The sequence below is a fragment of the Cupressus sempervirens genome, chromosome 4 (genome assembly GCF_028749045.1).
Source record: "Cupressus sempervirens isolate cs-2001-9-10 chromosome 4, ASM2874904v1, whole genome shotgun sequence".
NCBI lineage: Eukaryota > Viridiplantae > Streptophyta > Pinopsida > Cupressales > Cupressaceae > Cupressus > Cupressus sempervirens.
Window position 1 is genome coordinate 621,284,968 of NC_143121.1, and position 23,815 is coordinate 621,308,782.

The following is a 23,815-nucleotide window of genomic DNA, read 5'->3' on the forward strand; positions in this document are numbered from 1 at the left end:
TTTTTTAACTGAAAATTAAATTCTACCCCTGGCAAAACTCTTATTAGCCAATCATAAATAAGAAATTATGAGTTAAAAGATAATATGTATTTTTTGGAACTCGAGAAATTTTAAGTTTTAGTCATCAAATTAATTGTTGTGACCCACACTGGGATCATTAGTTCGGGACTAACAAAACCAATTATCTTTCAACTATTTTTTACGTTGATCGACAACTTACATTGTAACGTGAGCCGCGTACCAAAACCATTCCGAGGCAAATAGCAAAATTAGTATTACTTAGAAATCATGACATATTATAAGAATATACTAACATTCAGCAAGGGAACGCAAAGTTCAAGGAAGATGCATGTTGGAGTAACAGCAAATAGCTTCAATGGCTTCATCTTTTTGTCATACATATGACGAAAATAGCATGAAATTTGCAGGAGAGTATCAAATCTCTCCTTGGTATGTAATTACAGGATCACAGAGCACACTCGATATGTTATTTTTAAACGTCATTTAATACTCCTGACAGCGGAACAGGTCTTTAAAACATAAAAGCTAATATCCATTCCATACCCCTTCCAAAAGAAGCAGACAGAAGTATATTAAGGACTGACAGTTGACCTTGTAATAAAAGTAATATTCAATACTTTTTTACTTCTTCCAAAAGAATCTCTAGTGTCTAAGAATAATTTACCCTTCCTGTTATGCCTTACACAAAATCATGATGATAATCATTGCAGAGTCCTTAATGTCAAACAAGATGTCTAGATCCACGTACATGACCTATACAGGAAAAGAAGAGAGGAAAAATATCTTATAGAACAAGACTACAAACAAAACCAGGATCAAAAAAGTAATCCCAGAACCCATAAATAAGCAAAAGGATTCTAGGAAATATAGCACACAAACTATATGTTGCTTGGAACTGACTCGAGTATCAAGTTTTCCGCACATGTAAACAATCTGCAAAAGGGGCCAAAGAATAGCTATTTTAAAAGAATATAGAAAAAAATCTAACCCACGAACAAAAGCTGGAGCTCCGCAAATAAATAGTTGCTTAAGTATTTGGGCTGTGTTCTCCAGAAACTGCCACTATAATATCCTGTCATATTAATATAGAACTTTGCTGAACACAGCCTGAAATTGAACTCGACTGCACCATGCTAAATCATCAATTCTGAGCTTCAGGTGCAGGAGCTGCTGGCTTTGGATTGAGCAGTGGTTGAAGCGCTTTTACAACTATACTCATGTTGGGACGGAAATCTGCCTCATACTGCACACAAAGTGCTGCAACAGCGGCTAACTGCAATAGATTAAGATCCAAAAAAGAATATTAAAATAAAACCCAGAGAATATTAAAATAGAACTCCTGACTAGCATTTTCACTCTCTTACGACCAAACAACTTATTAACAAAATTAGGCATAGATGGTAGAATGGATCTGCACCTTAGCAACAGACTTGGAAGGATATTCTCCCTTCAGCTTTGGATCCACACACTGCTTGACTTTATCTTCACTCAGTCTTGGAGTGGCCTACAGAGAACAAAAATCAACAGAGGATATTAACAAATGTCACGTGATGCAGAGCTCTGACGCAAAAAAGGGTGAACTTAGATTGTGAAATATACTACAATCCATCAGAGGCTTCCAAAGACTTATAACAAATATATGGCATTTTAAAAGGTAAAATGAAAAATCCCAATTCTCCTTAAACAATGTTCCCTCTCAAGCTCATCTATGTGATCAATTATTATTATGGTTTAACTCCAGTGCTGTATTATATGTTAGATCAAAATCTCAAAAAATGCAATTCTTACCCAAGTAACAAGACTTTGTTGTCCCCGAGGCATTGTATGGTCAACAGGCTTTCTACCGGTAAGAAGCTCAAGCAGAACCACCCCAAAGCTATATACGTCACTCTTCTGAGTCAGCTGTCCTGTCATAGCATACCTGACCGAGTACAGTATCATAACCGTTAGACGTTAAAACACAAAAGCTGATTTCAACGAAGAAAAGTTGAATTTTAAGACTTTGAAAAGAATAGAAGGAAAGTAACCAACTTAAAGAATATTGAGCTATCATAATATAACATTGAAGCTTATATAGACATTAACTACATGCCTGACATCTATGAGCTTAATAAATTCTTTTAAGAAGTAGATAAAGGCGTAGTAATGGGCCTTATTGAGTACCCAGCAGACCCACTGAGTCTTGGAGTGAGGAAGGCCAAACAAGGCCCGCAACCTCATCAGCAAGTATTAGCATGTTTTTGACAGACTCCAAGTCTACCAGACTCAATGGACAAGTTCCCAAGTTCCCACCATTCAAACTCAGCCAGCTAATAGAGCCTCAACGAATAACAACAAAAACTAAAAGTAAAAGAGGTCACAGTGAACTAAAAAAGGAATTAAGCAAAACACAATAGATAGATTGAGGCAGCAAAAGAGATGACTGCAGATTTGCAGCAACCGATTGTCAAATTTGGAGCAGCATATTTGAAAAGTATGGTTTTTCTTAAAGCTTGTCCATTTTTTCTTTTTCCATTTGCCATCCCATGTTTCATTTTATGTCCTCTTCTCATTGTGAATTCATGGAACAAGAAACATAGAATTAAAAAAGGTAAACATAGTTACTTCAAATTTCCCTTCTTTTTTATTCCATAATCCATTGTTTTTCCATCTCTTTCACTTTACCTGCAAATATGAATGCTAAAACATTTTACCTTCTTTCATTTGCAGGTATGAATGATAAAACATTTTCCCTTTTTTCATTTGCAGCCTACTTTCAAATTACTAATTGTCACAATGGTGACACCAGTTCAAAAAGAAACATGTCCCTCAACGAGTGAAGAAAAGGGAGTTGGCTTGCAATTATTACAAAACCAAAATTCATGGAGGAGCCACTGTTCTAATAAAACTTCACCTTTCCTGTATAGCAACCTGAGATAATTCTTTGTGCACACAAGTTTCGCCTGAGGTTGTTCGAGGGGTCCAGACACAATTAGATTTATTTGAAGAAAAAGACCTTAAAACAAAAAATGAAAAAAAAAGGAGATGACAACCATGATCAAATTGCTTCTTTTACTTCTACAAATCATCCATTCCTTCCAATTCAAACAATATTGTTGGCCCTAGACTTCGCACATCAAAATTAGACATTATATTATGCCATGCACTTCTCCAAGTTCCCAATAATTTGCTTGAGAGCATAGGTTGCAATAGGGACAAACATCAAATAGCAAGGAATGCAGCTGAACATTTTTTCTTCTATTGTTCAATTCCATTTCATGTGTCTAGGTAATTCATTTTTTCTAATAAATATAATTTTTTTTGTTTGTATTTGTACTTTGACCACAGCTGCTTTCTAAAATTTAGAATATGATTTATTTCTCAGTTTTAGTTTAGATATGCTTATAAACAAATTTTTGTAGATGTTATTACTACTGTTGAGGCAGGGTTCAAAGGGACACAGCTAAGCTCACGACAAAAATGCACCGTCGACCAAATTTCAAAAAATAAAAAACACAATGGATTTTTCTGAAATTTTCAGCATTTGTTCTTCATGATCTGCACATTTTGTGATTGAAAACAGCAAAAAAATTGAGAAAAAATCAGTGTTTTCACAAATTTGGAAAAATAAAAAGTTTAGCTATTTTTGGTCTTTGGTGCATTTTGTCTTGAGCTGAGCCAGCGCCAGTTCAGAGTCTAACGAAGAAGATTTACAGCACCCAATATTGAATACAGATAGCAGAGATAAGATCCATTCTTGACGAGCAGTGTTAGATATGGTGTAAGAAAGGATGTATTATCATTTCAAATGGTTGGATTTATAGGAGAAATAAATATATTATTGAACTCCTTGTTTTTTCTTCAGGAGGTCCAGTTTCCTCAAATTCTTTAATGATATAGAGGAGCAAAAAAACAAATTTCATTTGCAAGATTTTAGAAGTCATGCTTGATGATATGCAAATTATTATATAGAATGCAAAAAAAATTATTTAAACTGATTTTCTTGTGAAAAAGGCAACCATCTCACTATTGTTGCATGTCTACCTACAGTATTCAGAGATATTGAATCATTGCATAGTGGGACTATTTTTCTTTGGGCAATTTGATTGTGGTAGCTTTGTGTAATTCTGAAATTCAGCATTCATATATACCTGCTATTAGACGTCGGAATTAATTGCACAGAAGCATTCTTGCACAAGGAGGGTTTGGTATTCAATTCCTGTTGTTATTTCATGGGCAGACCAGGCATTTGTGCACCTTCATTGTGCATGCCACTGTATCTCTTTTGTGATATGTTAATGGTCTTCTATTAGGTGTCTGGCATCTCAGAGATTAAACACCTTAGTCATTGCAATTTCTGGACCCTGACATAAGGGTCGGGCTGCACAATTATGTGTCCAAACAGGCACGTCTCGGCTGATGCCTGCCTTGGCGTTTGGACCTGTGTGTGGGCTGCTTATGAGTATTTGTGCCTGCAGATTAACGCCTAGTTTGGAAGAATTGCTACTAGATCAGGCTGCTTTTGTCAGGCATTTCTGGTCCTTGCTTGCCAGCCTCACTAGTGCAAAAGGCATTTCATGGTTGCTGCGATCATATAAGGAGTTACCAGCCTGGTCATAGTTGAATAAGTGGGAACTTTGGGCTCATTTTGAAAAAACTTGAGCTCACATTTCCAGAACTAAATATTGAAGCCAACATAAACAAGAAATTTAGGCTTGCTGGCACGAGCCAACTAGGGGTTATTATGGTGGTATCAGAGCAGTTTCCTGCCAGCTTGTAGGAATTGGGCTCAGTTGATAGTTTGGTTAGTGCATTGTCGGAGTTGCATTCAGTATTTGATTCATTATCCTCCTATTCAATGCCATGGGAGATGATAGGAGATCTGTGTCAGGCATGAATTACACACGTAGAGGTTGTACTCTTCCACGCAGGGATGGAGAGTCTGAGATTCAATTCAGTACAGTGGGTGATGGTGGTGCTGATAGTCCAGTTGGTTCAGCTGCCACAAGTTCTGAGATAGATAGAGACGTTCAGGCTAAACTCTGAGACATGGCTGCAGGACAGAACCAGATGGCAAGTGTGTTACAACAGCTTCCGGACACTCTACAGCGGATAGCACTCCCTTGGGAAGAGAGTAGGGAGAGGACTCAAGATGTTTCTACTGGTTCTCATAGTTCTCGAGTTGAGGATAGATCCCGAGATGGAGATCGAGATTGAGTTGAGGATCGAGGCAGGTTAGCTCAACATGTATTGGGCTTTGCATCCTATGTCTGAAGTGGACGCTACCAGGATTGGACTGCTACATTTGGACAGAGCTTCCCATGACTGGTGGTAACATGGCTTAGTTTCTATGTGGCATGATCAAAACATTTCCTATTAGGGGTTCGTGGATCGTTTGATCGAGAGGTTTGAAGGAAGGATCCAAAGGTGTACTTCAAAGAGTTGGCTCAACTGAGGTAGTTTAGTGGATTAGAGGGATATATCAGTGAGTTTCAGAGGCTCTTAGTTATGGTTTATGACATATCAGAACATACGAGTGATGTTATTTATGGAGGAATTGATTGAGCCACTCCGTGGATAGGCAAAGTCATTGGACCCATCTTCTTTACAGGAGGCAATGAGGAAGGCACGTGACTTAAGAGTGATCTTCTCGAAGCAAGGCTGCTTTGAAAACCTTTTGTTCCTCCACCCGTTGATGAGGAACCCCCGCCACTTGTTGAGGAAAAGGGGATGTCAGCAAGGAAGTTTGATGATACATTCAGAGAGAATGTGAGGGGGAGATTGCTTTTGGTGCAAAGGGAATTTCTCTAAAGGTCATACTTGTGCTTTGAGGCCAAAGGGAGTAGTGAATCATGGCATGTGGGTTTATACTAATATTGTTGAGGGAAAGTCATCACAATAGCCTAGCGATGAGGATGGGGATGGCCAGGTCTTGCATTGGGTGCAGAGTTGGTTTGTGCTAAGTTGGATTGTTTGCAGGATGATTGGGTAGGTACAGTGAAGGAGTGTGTGCTAAGATCTCTTATGGACTTCTCTTTTAGTGGTGTCCTAACTTCTACATCATCAACACAGGTGTTGGGTGCTATGTTGCAGGTCATGTTATTGGTTCTGATGGTGTTACTGGCATGCAGTTGGTTTAGTGATGACAAGGATATCACATGCTTCTTATAAGATCCTGGTGGAGATTTCAGTGTGATGCCTGATTACTTGAGAACAAGCAATCTTGGGGAGGGAGGACTGTAATGTCCCCATTTTTGGCAAGCTTTGCAAATGATCGAGTCAGTTCATTATAGCAACTCTCATGAGATGACAGGATGATTTGGGGGTCTCAATGGTGGACCTAATATTTTTTGTAAGTGTAGTTCAAGTAGTTGCCACATTTGGCAATGCATGGTAGCGTTCGCAGTTGGTCATCACCTACATTGGATGAGGTTATTTATTGTGTGAGCTCATATTTATTAAAGTCTCATTATTATAACAGCACTTTATTATAATAATGTTATAAAATGATGTGTTGGCAAAGCTTCTTAAGTGAAGTTGCATTTGGGAAACGTTGAGCCAATGGGGGTTATAAATATGAGCTCATTTTGATGAAAAAAGCATCCAATTATCCAATTGATTATTTGCTTTTGTTGCTTTGTGGAGATTTTCATGATTGTTGGTTTCTTGCCTTTGCTGAAATATAAGGGTTTCTAGCTGAGAAGTGCATTGTAAATTCACAGTTAAGGTATTGCAAATTAATTCTGAGAGTCATTATTGTCTTCTCATACTATCTTTCTTCTGTGGCTTGAGAAGCAATTTATTACTGACGGTTTAGAGTTTAAATTATTTTTCCAATCATTACTGAAAATAGAGTGGATTGTGTTTGGTTGTTTCATCTGATTTGGGCGTGCTACTGGAGAATCAGTTTGGTGCAAAATTTGATGCATGTCTACCTACAGTTTTCAGAGCTATTGAATCATTGCATAGTGGGATGATTTTTCTTTGGGTGATTTGATTGTGGTAGTTATGTGTAATTCTGAAATTCAGCGTTTATATATACCAGCTTTTAGACATTGGAATTAATTGCACAGGGGTGTTCTTGCATAGGGAGGATTTGGTATTCAATTCTGTTGTTCTTTCATGGGCAGACCAGGCATTTGTGTACCTTCATTGTGGAAGCTATCGTATCTCTTTTGTGGTGTGTTAATGGTCTGCTATTAGGCATCTGGCATATCAGAGATTAAACGCCTTAGTCATTGCAATTTCTGAGTGCTAACATAAGGGTTGGGCTACACAATTGTGTGTTCAAACAGGCATGTCTTAGGTCTTGCTTGGCGTTTCGACCTGTGTGTGGGGCTGTTTATGAGCATTGGTGCCTGCAGATTAATGCCCAATTTGGAATAATTGCTACTAGATCGGGCTGCCTTCGTCAGGCATTTCTGTTCATTGCTTGCCAGCCTCATTGGTGCAAAAGACTTCTCATGGTTATTGTGATCATATAAGGAGTTACTAGCCTGGTGATAGTTGAATAAGTGGAAACTTGTGATCGTTTTGGAAAAAACTTAAGCTCACATTTCCAGAACTAAATATTGAAGTCAACATAAACAAAAAATTCTGGCGGATTGTTTTCCCCCTCTCAAGTTGAGAAATGAGAAATGAAATTAAATTGGACTGTTTTTTGCCTTTAAGTGCTATTATAAAACTAACTAGTTTTTGGCAAAAACTCAGGCAAGTACTCGGCGAGTTTTTGGTGCCAGTAAAAGTCATAAAAGAGTCACCAGGCCAGAAAACTCAGCCACTTTTTGCAACTCAGAGAGTACTCTGCCAATAGTACATCTATGGAAATTCATCACATAGTTGGCATAATTGGCGATTAGCAACTTGCCAATTTTTTTGTTTCCCGGCAGATTAATCGCTGAGTTTTTTTTTTAAAAATTGGCGACTTTTTACCTGTGACTCGGCCGCATAAAAGATGACGACGTTGAAGGCCAAAAAAGGTGTTTTTTGTTTACCAGTCACATTTTCAGCATTTGGAGGCTTGAAGAGTTGAGAGAAGAAGGATTCCAAGGCATTCTTAGGTGATTGCAAGTTATTGAAACATATTGACTCAAAAACGGCTAGATGACCTTTTTTATGTGCACTATAATCTTAAGTTGTGCATAAAAAGGGCATGGGGTTCAGTAGTACCTGGTCCACTCGATCTGAATGAGATATATCCTTATTCTGATTGAGCGGCACAGGAGCCAAGTACATTGTTTTCAGCGAATGAGATCACTGATTTGGAGAGGCAGGCCATGGAGGGGGGGGATGGAACGGATTTTCATTTCACAATGGATGACATTGAGGACAAGGATGATGAGGATTCAAGCTCAGAGGAGGCAGCATTACTAGTGCCAACTATAGGAGGAGATACATCCACTTCCACGACATAGAGGGAGTCAATAGCAGTGCCTAGGGAGGAGGCACAGCCACAGACTTCACAGTGACGCCCAGTCTTTGAGGCCTAGACCCCCTCTCTCTTTTCTGCTAATAAAGCTGGGAAGAGGAAGATGTGATTGTATTGACGTATTTGGTATTTACTTCTAGTTTGACAAAAACTATTTACTATATTGCTTCCTGCCATCAGCATTCTGCATGAGAATGCGATTTTGTACCCACTATGCATTTATATATATCTAAACTCTACTTGTTTCTTTTGCATTCTCTTTAATTAACTCATTACATGCATCTTCTCATTGAATTTTGCGGGAAAAATGTATTTTTAATTAAATTTAAGCAGTTTTTTAAGGTTCCAGAGCTTTTTTTAAAAGTTGGCACATTTTTTTCCGAATAAACCTTTTGGGGCTTGGCAAAATGTTGCCGAGTGAGAGTTTTCCAAGTATGGAACTTTATCAAACTCTCTTTGAATGTTAATTCCCTCTCTTCAAAGAAACTGATCATAATCAATAAAGACTTTTCCTCTAAGAGATGTCTCAACTCAATCCTTCAGGAAAACGTTGGCAGTCCCCTCACTCTCCAATTTAACAACAATCATCCCACTGTCATGTGCAGCTGCCACAGCATGTTTCTGATTGAACCCTAAAGTGAATTTGCTATGTAATATCCCAACCAGGCTTCCTTTATTTTCAGAATTAACCAGCAGACTTTGGCTACTATTTTGACAAACACTTGGCTTGCCATGTAAACTCTGTTCTAGGATAAATACATATATCAAGTAAACTGCAATGCTGTGTAATTTTCTGTTTGCCTTAAGTAGGATACCAAATGTGTTGCCTGGAACCTATCACCAATCTTTAGAAGCTGTTAATAGGAGGCGCCCCAAACAGAAACTATGCTATGTTTGCCCAGCTCCAGCAATACTCAACAAATTGGTTAAAAAAAGTTTTTTCTTTTTGACTGCTTCTTAAGAAATCCTGGTGAGCAATACATGCATCCAAAACCAACTGCAAACACCTTCATCTCTGCAAGATGATCTATATCAGGAATGAGCTTGTACAGAATGGTAGATTGAGTCAACTCCCAAAATTACATCAGAATAGCAACATACTGCCGTAATTTGCCTTCATTACAATCCACGGCCTTCTGGAACAGTATGACAGACTTTGTTGCATAGTCTTCAGCAAGAAACATAAATGAAGAAAGCTGTTGTATGAGAACCTACGCCAATTACAAATATGAAAAGTCTACCTAATTCTGGTTGTCTCTGAGTCTGTCACTGCCTCGAACAATCTGCACCCAATTTGTAAGTACTTTTGCCGTCAAGAGGTACCAACAGAAGATGTAAATGCAATCAGACTTGCTTCTCTTTCAATGACAACACTCCCCTCCCTTATTTCCTTCCATTGTATTACACTTCTATATCTATATGTCTCTACAGTTTACATGGGAGATGCATGTATTTTTGAACAGATACAACCATTCAAAATATTATGCCTTTTCAAATACTCATAATTAGTTTAAGGCAGATTTGACATTGGCACTCGGACATTCCAGCAATTTGGAGATGGTATTGACATTTTCTTACTCACAGCTGCCTCAGAAACATTTGACATAATGTACAAATTTCGTTCTTCTATCAAATATGAGGTATTGCTTCTCCCCTGCCTCAAGAACAAATTCGGAGTTTCTTTTTCCATATCTTACAAAAGGGAACGTCTTTTAAGAACCATGCCTCATAACTATTAATTGATTTGTCTAATTAATACTATATCCATTAACTTTCAATTAAGGTGTCTTATTAATCATATTCATTGCCTTCTAAATATGATTTCTGTGCTAATTGTTAATGCCTTCACATGTAACCATTCTCCTTGCTAGGCACCTTATTGAGAATGGCCACTGTAGCACTGGCTTCTTTGTTCGACCTGTACTTCACTTCTTGGATCCATCATTTGCTATGTGGTACTGCTGCTCTTTTTACATTCCAACGCTTGCAGACTACCACACTATAACTTGGTTCCCAAATCACCATTTGAATGGAGATTTCTATGGCTCATCTCTTGATGATTTGTCACTTCTAATAAGATCTTATAAACTGCAATCTCTCTTAATTCACTGAAGAGCTAAGTCGACAGTAGGTGCTTGAGTATAGAGTAAGTGATAAAATATAACGTGTGACTACCCATTGCCTTCATGCAAACCTCAAATGTTTTTCACAATGCAAAAAATTCCCCCAGGTCCCTCTTCTATAGTTTGAAATTGGAAACGGCAGAAATGTTATTTGTGCTAAACATAGCACATCCAAAGCCTCTACTCCAAATATTTCCATAACTATTTTTCGTGGCTCTTGGTGGCGTCAATGGAATTTGAATATTAAAAACTGCACAAGGTAATGTCTTCAACAATCCAATTCCACAAATGAATCGTTATATTGTGAAATGGGCCCCACAAAAAACTCCAAACTTGCTGCAATATTATTTCTTCACTATATATCGAGCCACATAAGAATCGTCCGCAACATTTTGTCAACTAAGAATCAAGGATATAGTTAAATAATAGACCTTTATTATATCTGCAATTTTAGACTTCTGCAAACAATCTCCAGCATAAGCACCAACATAGGGCCTGATGATCTAAGCTCTTGCATAAACCACACAAAATATACTTACTGATTATATTGTCATCAGTATTCTGTTCAGAAATTATAAGCGATGATGTTCAAATGTAATATTAAAGCTTTCCAGCATATTCGCCCAAGTAAATAAACCATCAATACAAGTGCTTTGCATAAATAAAATATTAGCTCCTTCAATTTGACTCCAATATAGTGCCCCTGAAATATTTACACATTTGCATTCTTTTCAAACTAAATAATTTCCCACGTCAATATATATATATATATCTGTTTCTTCATAAAACCTTCACGGGCTGGCAAGGAAGACCAACTCTGATACCATGCTATTTTTTGTGTGTATGTTCAGCAGTTACAAAGAGAGGAAGTTTTCACTCTTCCTTTATATTTACTGGTGGTGCCCCTTCACCACGGATGGCCACTCTTCACATGTGGCATCATTAATTATATTATAATACTAATTATAATATCAGTATTTAAATTATAATATCAATATAAATATTATATTATTAATAATTATATTATCAATAATATAATTATCGATATAATTACATTATTATAATAATTGTGTTATCCATGTCAGCCTGGAGGAATCTGACTGTAGCTACAATAACATTAACACCTAGTGATGAAGATATTTCGCAACCAATTTTGAATGCAGGAAGCGATTATTGAAAAGCAGTGTGAGATATGGTGGAAGAAAGGTTGAATCATGATGTTTGATGGTTGGATTAACAGAAAAAAAAATACACAAGTTATATTCCTTTTTTGGCTCAAGTGGTTTAGTTTCCCTCAAGATCATTGATGCTATATAGAAGGCAAAAAATACAAATTTCATTTGCAAGACTCTTAGATTTTACAAACAGACATGATTGAGTGGGTGAGGTAGATGTCACACAAATCTTTATAAAAAATGCAAAAATACTGTTTCAAGTGGGCTTTTTGTGAAAAGGTGCCCATCTCTCTTCCAAACTCTTTGTTCGGCTCATTGCCTTGACCTTATGCTGGAGGAGTTAGACAATTATTTTTGTATCTAATCAATTCTAGGTCAGGTCACTATATCTATAAATATTGGCCCTCAAATAATTATACAACCATGCTTGAGTCCTCGACATATGAGGAAATAAACAACATAGAAGTTAGATAGCTTTGGTGTAACCAATATATCACATCACAACTACGGTTTGCTTTGAAGTTGAACCCTAAGATTGCTATTGAGGAGTAAGCACAATTTTCATACTTGAGGACCCACCAATAAAGTTAATTTCATTATCTTTGATGAGCAGCACTTTTGGCTTCCACAAAAAATATATTTTAATTCCTATCCTGTTTTCATCCATTTTACCAGGTTTATAAATAAAGAAATTGTTTATGCTTTCCTTTCTAATACTACTACTTATTATGTAATTCTTAACAGTTCACAAAGCCATTAGTTAGCCTGTTCATGTTGTTAAAGGAGAAATGTTTGTAATGGGCTATGCATACGAGCACATGGAAAAGGGCAAGAAGGGCATTAGAGAATGGTGAGGTTAATAGAAAATGGTTTCCTAAATGGAAGATCATTGATCGGTCATGACATCATCACCTTCATAAGCCATTATATTTAGCTCATTATTTCAAAATTATAAATTTCAATTCCTTTCATATTTTTAGGTCAATGATAAGTTTTAGAGTATCCTTCCTTACAAGCAATTGTGGCAAAATTATATCTATGTGCACACGAAAAAATATATGACGCTTAAATGAATGCTCATAATAGAATATAAGATATGTTTGATTGTTTGCAATCCACCTTGAAAGAGAAAGGGCTTGAGGTGTAAGAAGAGGATCACAAGAGACTAGTGAGGACTTTTTTCTAGTAGGAATGTTCCAGCCTGGGACAAGGAGGCACTCACTAAGTCAAGTCACCCCTTAAAGCCTCCACCTAATCTACAAGGTGGCAATTGTTTGTAAGGAGACAAGATATTATTGGGGAAAGCAGATACAAGATGGCAAGCAAATGGGTTGATACATCCCTCTTAGGCTTGGTTTAGAAATGGCTTTAGGGGAACCCATCATGCCTCTTCCCCTAATATGTTTGTAACCTAAGTATATATTGCAGTTTGACTAGTAATATATATATATATATAGAGAGAGAGAGAGAGAGAGGTGTAAAGGATAGATGAATCACGAGGAATGTCATCTAGCTAGAAACTTGAGGTGGATGTCAATATTTTGTACCACCAAAGCCAAGAGGGCAAAATTTCCCTCTTGGGCTTATATAGGACAATCAAGGAATGTCCATGATGATTTTCTCCCTGACTTTATAATGCTGGCTATTAATTCTCAAGAGATGACACATGGATAGGGAAAACAAGTACAAGCACCCTGGTAGGTAGGGACCCCAGCTAGATGTCCATGTTACTTGCCACCAAGGCCAAGAGGGCCAAAGTTTCACACTGGGCTTACTACAGGGTGGCTTTGAGTGTACCTATCATGCTTCTTCTCGAATGTGTTGAAATGATGCTAATATTATAGGAAAATCATGTGTCATAGATTCACCTTATATATGTGTGTGTGCGCAGATATTTTTTATGTTATGATTACAGGATTCAAATCCAATATCATGTTGGAAATTAGTGTTCGCATGTGTGTGATGTAAAGTGAGTAAAAGTAATTAATCACGCAGTATTTATAAGTGATAGTTAAATCATTTATTTATTAGGTTTGTTGGACTTCATTTACAGGTTATAATATTAGTGGTAGGAATGTTTGTTTGTAAAAACAACTCAAATCATTAGGGACTTAGTTTATAATATTTCCTTAAAAATAGGATTCAAGAATCCCATAAATATGTTGAAGTTTATCGAATGAAAATTATAAGGAAGCAAATATTCAAACCTTTTTTTTTATTTCGACTCCTCTCACTCTCCCCCCCACCCAATATTTTCTCATATAGTATCAAAGTTAAACAATACAGTTCAATTGTTCTTGGGAGAATTGGAAGCAAAATGTGTTTCGATTTAGTTTGTTTATTGATTCGCTATAATTTTGTTATTGGAGTACATCTAATCGAGCCAAGCTTCATTTCACCCTATGAAAATTTACCGACACATTTGTAGCCAATGGGATAGGCAAGAACTGATTTGTGCATTGTTCCATGCTTTATTGGCACAATGGACCTATGAAGGGAAATTTAGCTATTTGCTTGGTGGCGGTTCTAGGCTCGTGCTTTTGCTTGTTTGGTAGGAGCATTAAATAGTTTGGTGTTACCTTTGGTGACTTGTGATTTAGTCTAACACTTCTTTCTACCAGCATCATAGGTTCAGGCTAAGTTGTTTGGGTTGGAGAAGGTGGAGGAGACATCTCTTTCAGTTAGATTGTGCAGTGTGAACTGGCTTGGTTGATAGTTTTTGTGGTTGTGGCAACGTCTCATCTTCGATTAGCCCCTTGCAGATCGATCGACCATTTCTATTGGTTTGCACAGTTAGTTCATTCAATCATATGTTTTAGAATGGGACAGAGGCATTGTTTGTTATTGATCTGTTTCACTTTCTTTAGTGTATCATGATCCCTTCGCAATCAAGATCCGTGTGGCATTATTTATGCTCAGTAGCGCTTGTTTCCTTTGCCAAAGTTATAATCAATGCTTGTACAAGCAAGTGATTTCCCTAAAGAATTATGGTAGAGGTATTATGATAGTGTAGTTGTTTGGTCAATGGGAGTGGTATTTATTTTGGGTCAAGTACTCATAGCTTTGATAGTGCTCTTCCTTGTCATCTTCGTTAATTTTTATCAATTTTGTTTTGTAGTTAAGGTGCACTGTCAGTGGAACCTGACACCAATATTATTTAGATTGGGGGGAAGTCAATGGGAGTGGTATTTACTTTGGGCCAAGTACTTGTAGCTTTGATAGTGATCTTCCTTATCATCAATAGTGCTCTTCCTTGTCATCTCCATTTGTTTTTATCAATTTTGTTTTGTAGTTAAGGTGCATTATCAGTGGAACCTGACACCTTTAAAATTATTTAAATTGGGGGGGTAGAGGTCCAATAGTATTCTTTTATGGAGAAAAACGGTCTGGTGATAGAAATGTTTTAAGGTTCATAGTTCCAACCGTTGCAGATTAAGTTGCAGTTGATCCTTATTGAAAAGGATGTGTGGGATATAGTAAGTAGAACAACAACAACAAGGCCAACAGATCCTGATAAAAAACAGCACAAAGTGGATTGTGAAAGATTGAAGAGCAATGTCTTTAATTAGTCCTGTACTTTCAGATGCATACCTCCACCATATTGATTTACCAAAGACTTCAAGAGAAGTGTGTAAGAATTTGAATGCTTTGTTTAAATATAACTATCAAGTGCAAGATGGGCTTAAATCAAAAATTATTTGGTTAGAAATTGACGGAATGTGATGCAATAAGGATGCATTTGACTTAAACAAAATTATGTCAGTAATAAGGATGCATAATGCTAGGAGAATAAGACACAAAAATATGATATAGTCTGCCAGATATCTTGAATAATAATTCAATACTACTATGCTTCCATATAATGTTACAAACTTACAACAACACTACTCCAATCGAAATCGAACTTTGTGATTCCAGTGACAGATAATTGATTATTTCAGACTTTGTGTTTTTGGAATGCCAAGCGAAAAATAGTTGATATCATCCCTTGATAGTGATTATGAATTAAGAAATCCTCAATCCATCCGATATATGTCAATCAAATAATATATGGCAATAATAGCCCTCAAGCAAATATTAATGTCTAGATAGTTCACAGGCCGTATTGTATAAGCCCTATATGTCCTTGATAGAAGTCTGGGTGAATGACAATAGAATTTGTGCTAAATGCATGTAATTATTGTTTCTGCCAATGGATTGATACTCTGCTACTGACATGGCAATAGTCTTCTGTGGAAGTCAAGGAATTATATTAATCTTCAGTTCATCGTGTGATACTTGTGATACTTGTTGATGTTATAGCTTCAGTGAGATTGATTTGATCATAAACTGTGTTAATCAACTATCATGATTAGTACGTTAATCATCATTACTCCTGACTAATAATCATTAGATAATAATATGTATACATATACCTATATATATTCATATAGATACATACATACATACATATTCATTTAACAATATCTAATAATTCTTGTCAAGACAATAATAATAATTATGATCAATATTATTAATCAGACTGACCAATAATATTCCAAGAGAATCGATCTTATTAAACACCAATTATACATACAGCAGATCATGGTCATTAAAGGCTGCAATTATATTATGAAGCAGCATCTATAAGTCATGTCTTGTGGATGACAGGGTATGTCCCATATAGTGACATGACACCTTAAGCCATGTAGAGTCATGATCCTGCATGAGACATGCCTCTCCACATTCATACTTAATATGAGAAGATTGCTTCTTTTGGAACATACATAATACAAAATCAGTACCATTACATTGGCAGTGATATTAAATTTAACACATCTGTTTTATATTTATTGAAATCAAATCAGAATATACTTACTCTATAGCAGTCAGTATATATATATATATATATATATATCTGCAAGAAAAGAAGACACAAGATTGTAAATACAGTCATAAGAGACATATATAAAATTCAAAAGGTATTATATGTGATCTTACTTCCTTAACAATATTATCCAGTCAATCTTATTAGTCAACAATTATAATAAAGGAGAAGCAGTAGTGATTCTGGAGGCATAACAACAAGTTATGAAGAGGAGTGATTGTAGTAGTCAAATTGAACTGTTATGAAAAGGCGGGTTTAAGATATGCCTCTTGGATGGTTAAAGGATCTGACACTTTGTATCCTTGCCTTCTCACTGCATATAAAACTAAAAGAGACTTCAAACACATCTCAATCAGGCATCAAAAGAGTAACAAGAAAAGGGAGAAATAAACCATTTGCAATGCCAATGAGCGTGACAGAAAACAATGATGTAATACATATAAGTTAATATTGATTTACACTAAGGTATATCTGAATCCTAGTATTGATAAGGAACCGTTAGAGGGTCTAATATATATCATAGATATCTATTGATAAGAACAATGTCAGAATTATATATAAGTTATATTATACAGACATATATATACTCAAGACCCATTTACTATTTGGCCTAAGCAGGGAAGGTTATAACATTTTCAAGGAGGGGCTTGCATATATCCAAGTAATGGATCTTTATCCCAAGATAGGGTAGGGGTCAGCATTCTGGAAGCGTTGAGGGCAATATCCAAATGGGCTACGGACTTAGACCTATATACTTATAGAGGGAATCCATTCCAAGTTGGTATCTAGACAAGTTGGATAACAACAAGTTGGTATCTAGACAACACCTACTCCTTCTGTCATTGAGCTGGAATAGTAATAAGGTAAGAATGGATGATAATAATTTGTACAAGATAACCTACAGCTAATAAGATGAATGACTAATCCCAACGGGGGTGATTACAATCCAAACCTGAACTGATAAATTTAAAATAAATTAAGGTCCCACAGGGGACATTACACCTGACACCTTCAATATTATTTAGTTTGGGAGGAGTCCAATACTACTTTTTTTATGGAGAAAAACAGTGTGCTGATAGAAAAAATTTAAGGTTATCAGTTCCACAAATACCAGATTAAGTTGCAGTTGATCCTTACTGAGAAGGATGTGTGGGATACGTTAAGTGGAACAAAACAACAAGGCCAACTGATCTTGATGAGAGAGGAACACAAAATGGATTGTGAAGGATTCAAGAGCAATGTCTTTGATTGGTCTTACACTTTTAGATGCATACCTCCACCATATTGACTTATGGAAGACTTTAGGAGAAGTGGGGAAGAATTTGAATGCTTTGTTTGAATAAAAGCACCAAGTGCAAAGATGGACTTAAAACAAAATTTGTTTGGTTTGAAAATGATTGAATGTGACAACATTGTTCAACATATCAGTAAGTTTTGTTCCCTTTTGAATCAACTAGCTAGGATAAAGGCCAAAGTAGATGACAATGATACAAAAGCTATTTTGTTTAATAGCATTCCTTCTCATGAACACTCCCCTACTATTATATGGCTTGGCTCCCTGATGAACTTGGCTGATATCGGCTATCCCTAGATAATTGTATACGCCTCCAGCCATGTTACATATGTAATATGGTGTACCGGTCAACACCAGATTATCTACGTCCTAGTGCCATGGTAGGGAGGAGATAACTTTTGTACTCCCTAAAATTCTATGGGCGGTGCACCAGCAGAGGGTGAATGAATGAGGATGTTCTGGTCAGTCGACCAGTTCAATCAGCGAGCATTTGGCACATGAATGGCCATGAATGAAGAGAGAGGATGGAGCTGAAAACACTGGGTGCCTGCACCACCGGATGAGAGAGGTTCCAACTCTTTTCTAAACAACTTAGAGGCGTAGCTGCTTGCCTCAACGCCCCTGCTGAATAGTAGGGAAACTGAGGATCCCCAGCTAGCTGCCCTTCGAATATATAGGCCATCCCACCCTACATACCCATCACTCCATTGATTCTGGGGCTGCTGGGAGTTTATTCTATTCCATCTAGTGGTGCAGAGACCCCTATTATTCTAAGGGAGCAGAGCGATCTACATAGAGGAGGACCAGCACCAGACCAGATCTAAAGTTTGGCTGTCCTGACTAACGTCCTTGTTATGCAAACATTATTTTCACATTAAACAAAGTAGATGATACCCAAGAAGAAATAATATCTACTTTGATTGATAATGGAATCAAGACAACTGACTTGGCTATACAAATAAGTGCAATGTATGAGAAAAATAATAGGTTTAACCATTCCTCTAAATCAAGTTTTCTACATGAAAGGGAAACCTTCCTTAGAGAAGAGAATTTTGTGCTAATATGAAAGAAGGGGCACGTTGTGATGAATTGCAATTAATGAGCTAAGGATCTTTTTCATGGTAAACTAAATATAGATAAGGCATTGGCTGCAGATGATGATGAAGAATGCCTTCATGGGATGAATACTGAAGATCCACCATATGAAGATAGTGAGGAGGAATATGTCCTCTAAAATCAAATCAATTGGAGGTTGGAGACATAGGAGGCTAAAGGAAATTCAGCTACCGCTCATCAGTCACCAACAACAGGCCCCTTATTAGCTTGGTGGCATTGTATGTTGTGTCAATAAGTGGAAATTCCACACTGGTGGCAGCAGCAACCATCTCATATCATTTGTGATCAGAGTGGCACTAATCGACAAAAGTGGCTGCCTAAGCAACAAGGATGTGGTTGTCAAACCTTTTATATTGTGGTTGGATGCATATGTTCCCAATCACATTTCTCAATTGTTAGTGAATGGCTATGTTTTCTCCATTCAAGCGGTAATGAAGTGTTTGTCCCTAGTCACACGAGTTGGAGATTATGATCGGATGTGTTTGTCACCGATCATACATGTTGTGAGCAGATGTGCATGTTCCTGATCATGACTGATGTTGGATAGAAGTGTTTGTCCATATTCAAAATTGAAGAATTTGGATAGATATGTTAGTTGTTATCCATGGAAGAAAGCAACAAGTGTAGTGATGCTAGTTCCACTATTGCTTGGCATGAGTATATGTTTGTCCTTACTCTTTATCATATAATATTTAGTGAGCTATTATGTATGGTCATCTACTATTGTGATGGACTAAGGGGGGGTGTTGGAAATTATTGTTCACAAGTGTACGAGGTCAAGTGAGTTAAAGTAATAATTCACATCATATTTATGCGTGTTAGTAAAATTGAATATTTGTTAGGTTTGTTAGAGTTTTTACAGGTTATTATATTAGAGGTGTGAATGTTTGTTTGTTTATTTTGACTCCTCTGTGTCTCTCACATTTTCTCATAGATCACACTATTTGAAAAGATGTTTTACTTGGTTAAATGTGACTCTAATCCTAATTTGTTGTAATTGTGATTCTAGGGTAAATTAGGAAAGGGACATCATATGTTTACAAAGAATAACCACACATAGGTCGCTTAGGTTGAACTTGAGTTTAAAGTAGTAGCAATGAAGGAGAATGCACAAGTTTCTAAACCCAAATTGAGGTCTTTGAAGCCACACAAACTTTCATGGTGCACACCATTTCCACTATTTTATTACTATGCTTTATGCAATATCAAGCCCTTGCTATTAAGATCCAAAACTTAATTCTTCAAAACATTAACATTGAAGCTAAACAATCTAACTCATCTAAATGATGAGGTCTACATAGTTTTTGAGTGTTAAATAAGGACTTGGCACTTTATCTTCCTCTTGCTCTCGTTCCCACATTTCCTATCCTAAACTCACTCTTGCAGGCTTTCTCACATTTTTGTGATTTCTTGAGGTGTGGACGAACCTTATTATAATAATAATTAACAATTTTATGGTTGGCCCAAAGGAAAGAGAAGCCAGTTGATTCAATTAGTCTATGATTACACTTGGTCACTATGCTGACTGCCATGTATTTTTGCAGTGCGTAGGAATGAGATCGTCACTACATGGGATTGTTTCTTTACATCTGTCATCTATATTTTACCTTAGCACAAATTACATTTCATTCTTGAATTAGCTTGTGCTCAAACTGAATGGAATATTCTTGAATCAGGTCATTATAGTCAGGTTTCACTAAATTAGTAGTTTAGTAAATTAAAATGATATTTTTTACAGCCAATGGCAAACATGCTTACTTCCAATGTTGCACAGGAAATGCAGAAAAGAACATACATGAACAAGATTTCATTTCTCACATTAGATCGTATAACTTAGCAAAATATTGTCCAATCAGGTCTTGCTGGCAAGTTTTGTCATATTAGTATAGTACACCAAACATATTTTTTCAGACGTAGGAAAACATACTATCTTTGATATTGCACAGGTGTGCATACTCTGATCAAAACAGGGCAAACTGGGATATGGGTTCCACATTTACCAAACCCTCACAAGCTACATTGGATATCATGTATTATATCCTTGACATAGTTCTGACTTATACAGGGAAAAAACCATAGCATGTTGGTTTTGTAACCTGTCAAAAACATGTTTCTGTTGTAACATTAAGCATTCCTAGAAGATAAATATTAAATGAAGGGAGGAAATTGTTAAGAGGGTGTTTGCTTGTTCTGTTCAACTGTCTATGTCCATGCTATTGAGAAGAAAGAGGTGCTTGGCTGACTCTAATGCTATTGATATTCTTGAGTATAATTTAAAATCATGTCTCCATGAATTATTTAACCAAGACAAATTATTAGAAAATTTATTTTAGAACTTTAGTTAGAAAAGTACTCTGGAGCATGATAGCCGAATGTTCCCAGCACGCGTGTTGAATGAAGGCGAGCAGCCATGTCAGGGGCTTGATTAGAAAGATTGAAATCAGCAATTTTCGCTTTGAAGTCGTCAAAAAGTAAAACATTGCTAGATCTAATATCTCGATGAATAATATGAGGTTGAGCTTTCTCATGAAGATATTCAAGACCCTTTGCTGCACCCACAGCAATTTTCACCCGTTGCATCCAATCAAGAACTGGACCTGGTTGGGCCCCTTGCACACCTTTCCGTCCTACACTTGAAACAGATTAAAACCATAAGTGAATAGAAGTCTAATTCAAAAACAAGAATGATCAAAACAATAATTCTTTTTCTGAGAATTTAAATTCATATACAATCATACCATGTAAAATGTCGTGTAAGGAGCCCATTGTTGCAAATTCATAAGCTAGCACACGGATGTTTCCCTCAACACAGTAACCCACCAACTCAACTACATGCTCATGCTTCAATCTTGAGACCATTGAGACCTAAATACATAAAGCATAAGAGTTGGAAAATTCATGATAGGACTTTACAGATATACAGTTAAGCAAACCTGTAAAGTACCGCATCAGTAGAAGACTATAAAAGGAAATCGACAACTTCTTCATATGGTGCATACCAAAGCATATACTAAATTACGAGTAGTATGATAATTGTAAAGATTAAATGGCCTACTCAAACAGTATTCTCCTTGATACCTGTGCTAAAAATTCTGGGTTTGCCTCTGGCTGACTGCTGACATCCAATTTCTTAATTGCTGCGGCTGAACCATTGCTTAATGTTGCATAGTATACTCTTCCATAGGATCCTTCTCCAATCAAAGCTTTTGGACCAAAGTTATCTGTTGCTTCCTTTAACTCCTCTAGAGATAGAGCAGGTGCTTCAATAGGAGCAACTTTCTGTGGAGTGTCATTCTTTGTCCCCTCAGATGCCTTAAAATTGCCCTGGTTTCCTGGAAAGTAATACACAACACAATTATTTTTGTTATTTTAAATGAGTAAGGCATTTTGCTAAACATTCAGTCACAAAAATAGTAATAACATACAAAACTTCATTCTTCCAAAATGCCTTACTCACTGGATGGTATACAATTTCATTACAATTTGCTAGAGTTCAAAAATGAACTGAAGCAACCAAAACCTAGTGCAAGAAACTCGATAAAAAGAACTATTCTAGCAATGACAGGAAAAAATTGTTATAAAGGGTTAACTCTGACAAGGTGAAATCCAAATGCTCGAAAAGAATAGTATTAAGAGTGCCAATAATATTGTAAATGAATAACAAACTAGTGCTTGTTCTCACAAGAGAAATGCAAATGCTTAAGAAGTAAAACAGTATTATGCATGTTCACAAAACTATAAATTACATGAATAACAAGCTAGAGTGGATATGCATAGAAGAGAGGGGATGGAAATTCAACCAATGAGAAAATTAACCCTAACTACCTAAGATTAGGCAAGAGTTACGCTCATTATCAGATGCCATCTACCCTTATTTGATCCATTCAATGCAACTAAACAAACTAAACTACATGTATAGGAAAATACATAATATCCAGTACGGAAAATGAAAAATCTACACTAACACCATGTTAAGTGTAGCTTAGGTGGATGCAAAAAGAGGTCCTGGTATATTCCACAGAGGTTTGGGATGCAGATGGCAGTGTTAGAATATTTTTAGTATCCACATTCTTGCTATATTTAGCTTGTTATTCTAGAACCTTAGTTAATGGTCATTTAGGCTTTATTTTTAGTGTTCTTAGATGTTTTTATTTAGACAACTTTGCTTTTCAGTTGACACTTTTTATAGCATTTGTAAACTCTATACATTCAGGGTACTAGTTAACACAATCATTCCATTTTTAACAATTTCATGGTATCAAAGTGTGAGCCAGTTTGGGTATCACTCCCTTTAATAACTTTTCCTCGAAAATTATCTGTTGGGTTTTAATAAATTTTTGCTCAAATACTATTTGGGCGTGTTTACATAATGTTTCCCTTCGAAAAAATTCTATAAACTTCGAATTTTTTTTCGGAAAAAATATTCGATGGGTTTTAATAATTTTTTCCATAAAATTTATTCCTAGTTTTGCAACAGTTTTTTTAGCATAAGGCCCTTACTCCAAAATTTGGATTTCAAGCTGTGGATGTTCTCAAGTTTTCAAAATTTTCCTATTAAAAAATTATTTTGGGGTTTTTTAATAATTTTTTCTCCATAAGAAAACATTTGGAGGGTTTGTAACTTTTCCTTAAAAAATTAAGACTTTGCTCTTGTATTACACCGGTCAAGGTTTCTACAGTTTGACAGGGCTCATTGGTTTCTCTTGGGTTTCACCGTTCTTCCTTAAAAACAATGTTTTGTTTGCTAATCCATGTCTCAAAATTTGTGCCAGCTATCCGTTTGGTTTTAATCAATTTTTCACTTCAAAAATC

General features: G+C 36.4%; 1 protein-coding gene across 2 annotated transcripts in view; it reads right to left on the reverse strand.

Annotated features, from left to right (window-relative positions):
* Positions 1 to 693: 693 nt before the first annotated feature.
* The window catches only part of LOC149562753 (protein CYTOSOLIC ABA RECEPTOR KINASE 7-like), a 60,067-nt gene continuing 36,945 nt past the window's right edge, over positions 694 to 23,815 (reverse strand). For both annotated transcript variants that reach the window (XM_089826166.1, XM_089826167.1), the window contains 6 exons: positions 22,082 to 22,335; positions 21,742 to 21,868; positions 21,357 to 21,630; positions 1,810 to 1,942; positions 1,439 to 1,525; positions 694 to 1,294 (listed from right to left, as the gene is read on the reverse strand). In XM_089826166.1, coding sequence (XP_089682292.1) covers positions 1,163 to 1,294; positions 1,439 to 1,525; positions 1,810 to 1,942; positions 21,357 to 21,630; positions 21,742 to 21,868; positions 22,082 to 22,335 — 1,007 coding nt within the window. In that variant the 3' untranslated portion in view covers positions 694 to 1,162. The remainder of the gene's footprint in view (positions 1,295 to 1,438; positions 1,526 to 1,809; positions 1,943 to 21,356; positions 21,631 to 21,741; positions 21,869 to 22,081; positions 22,336 to 23,815) is intronic.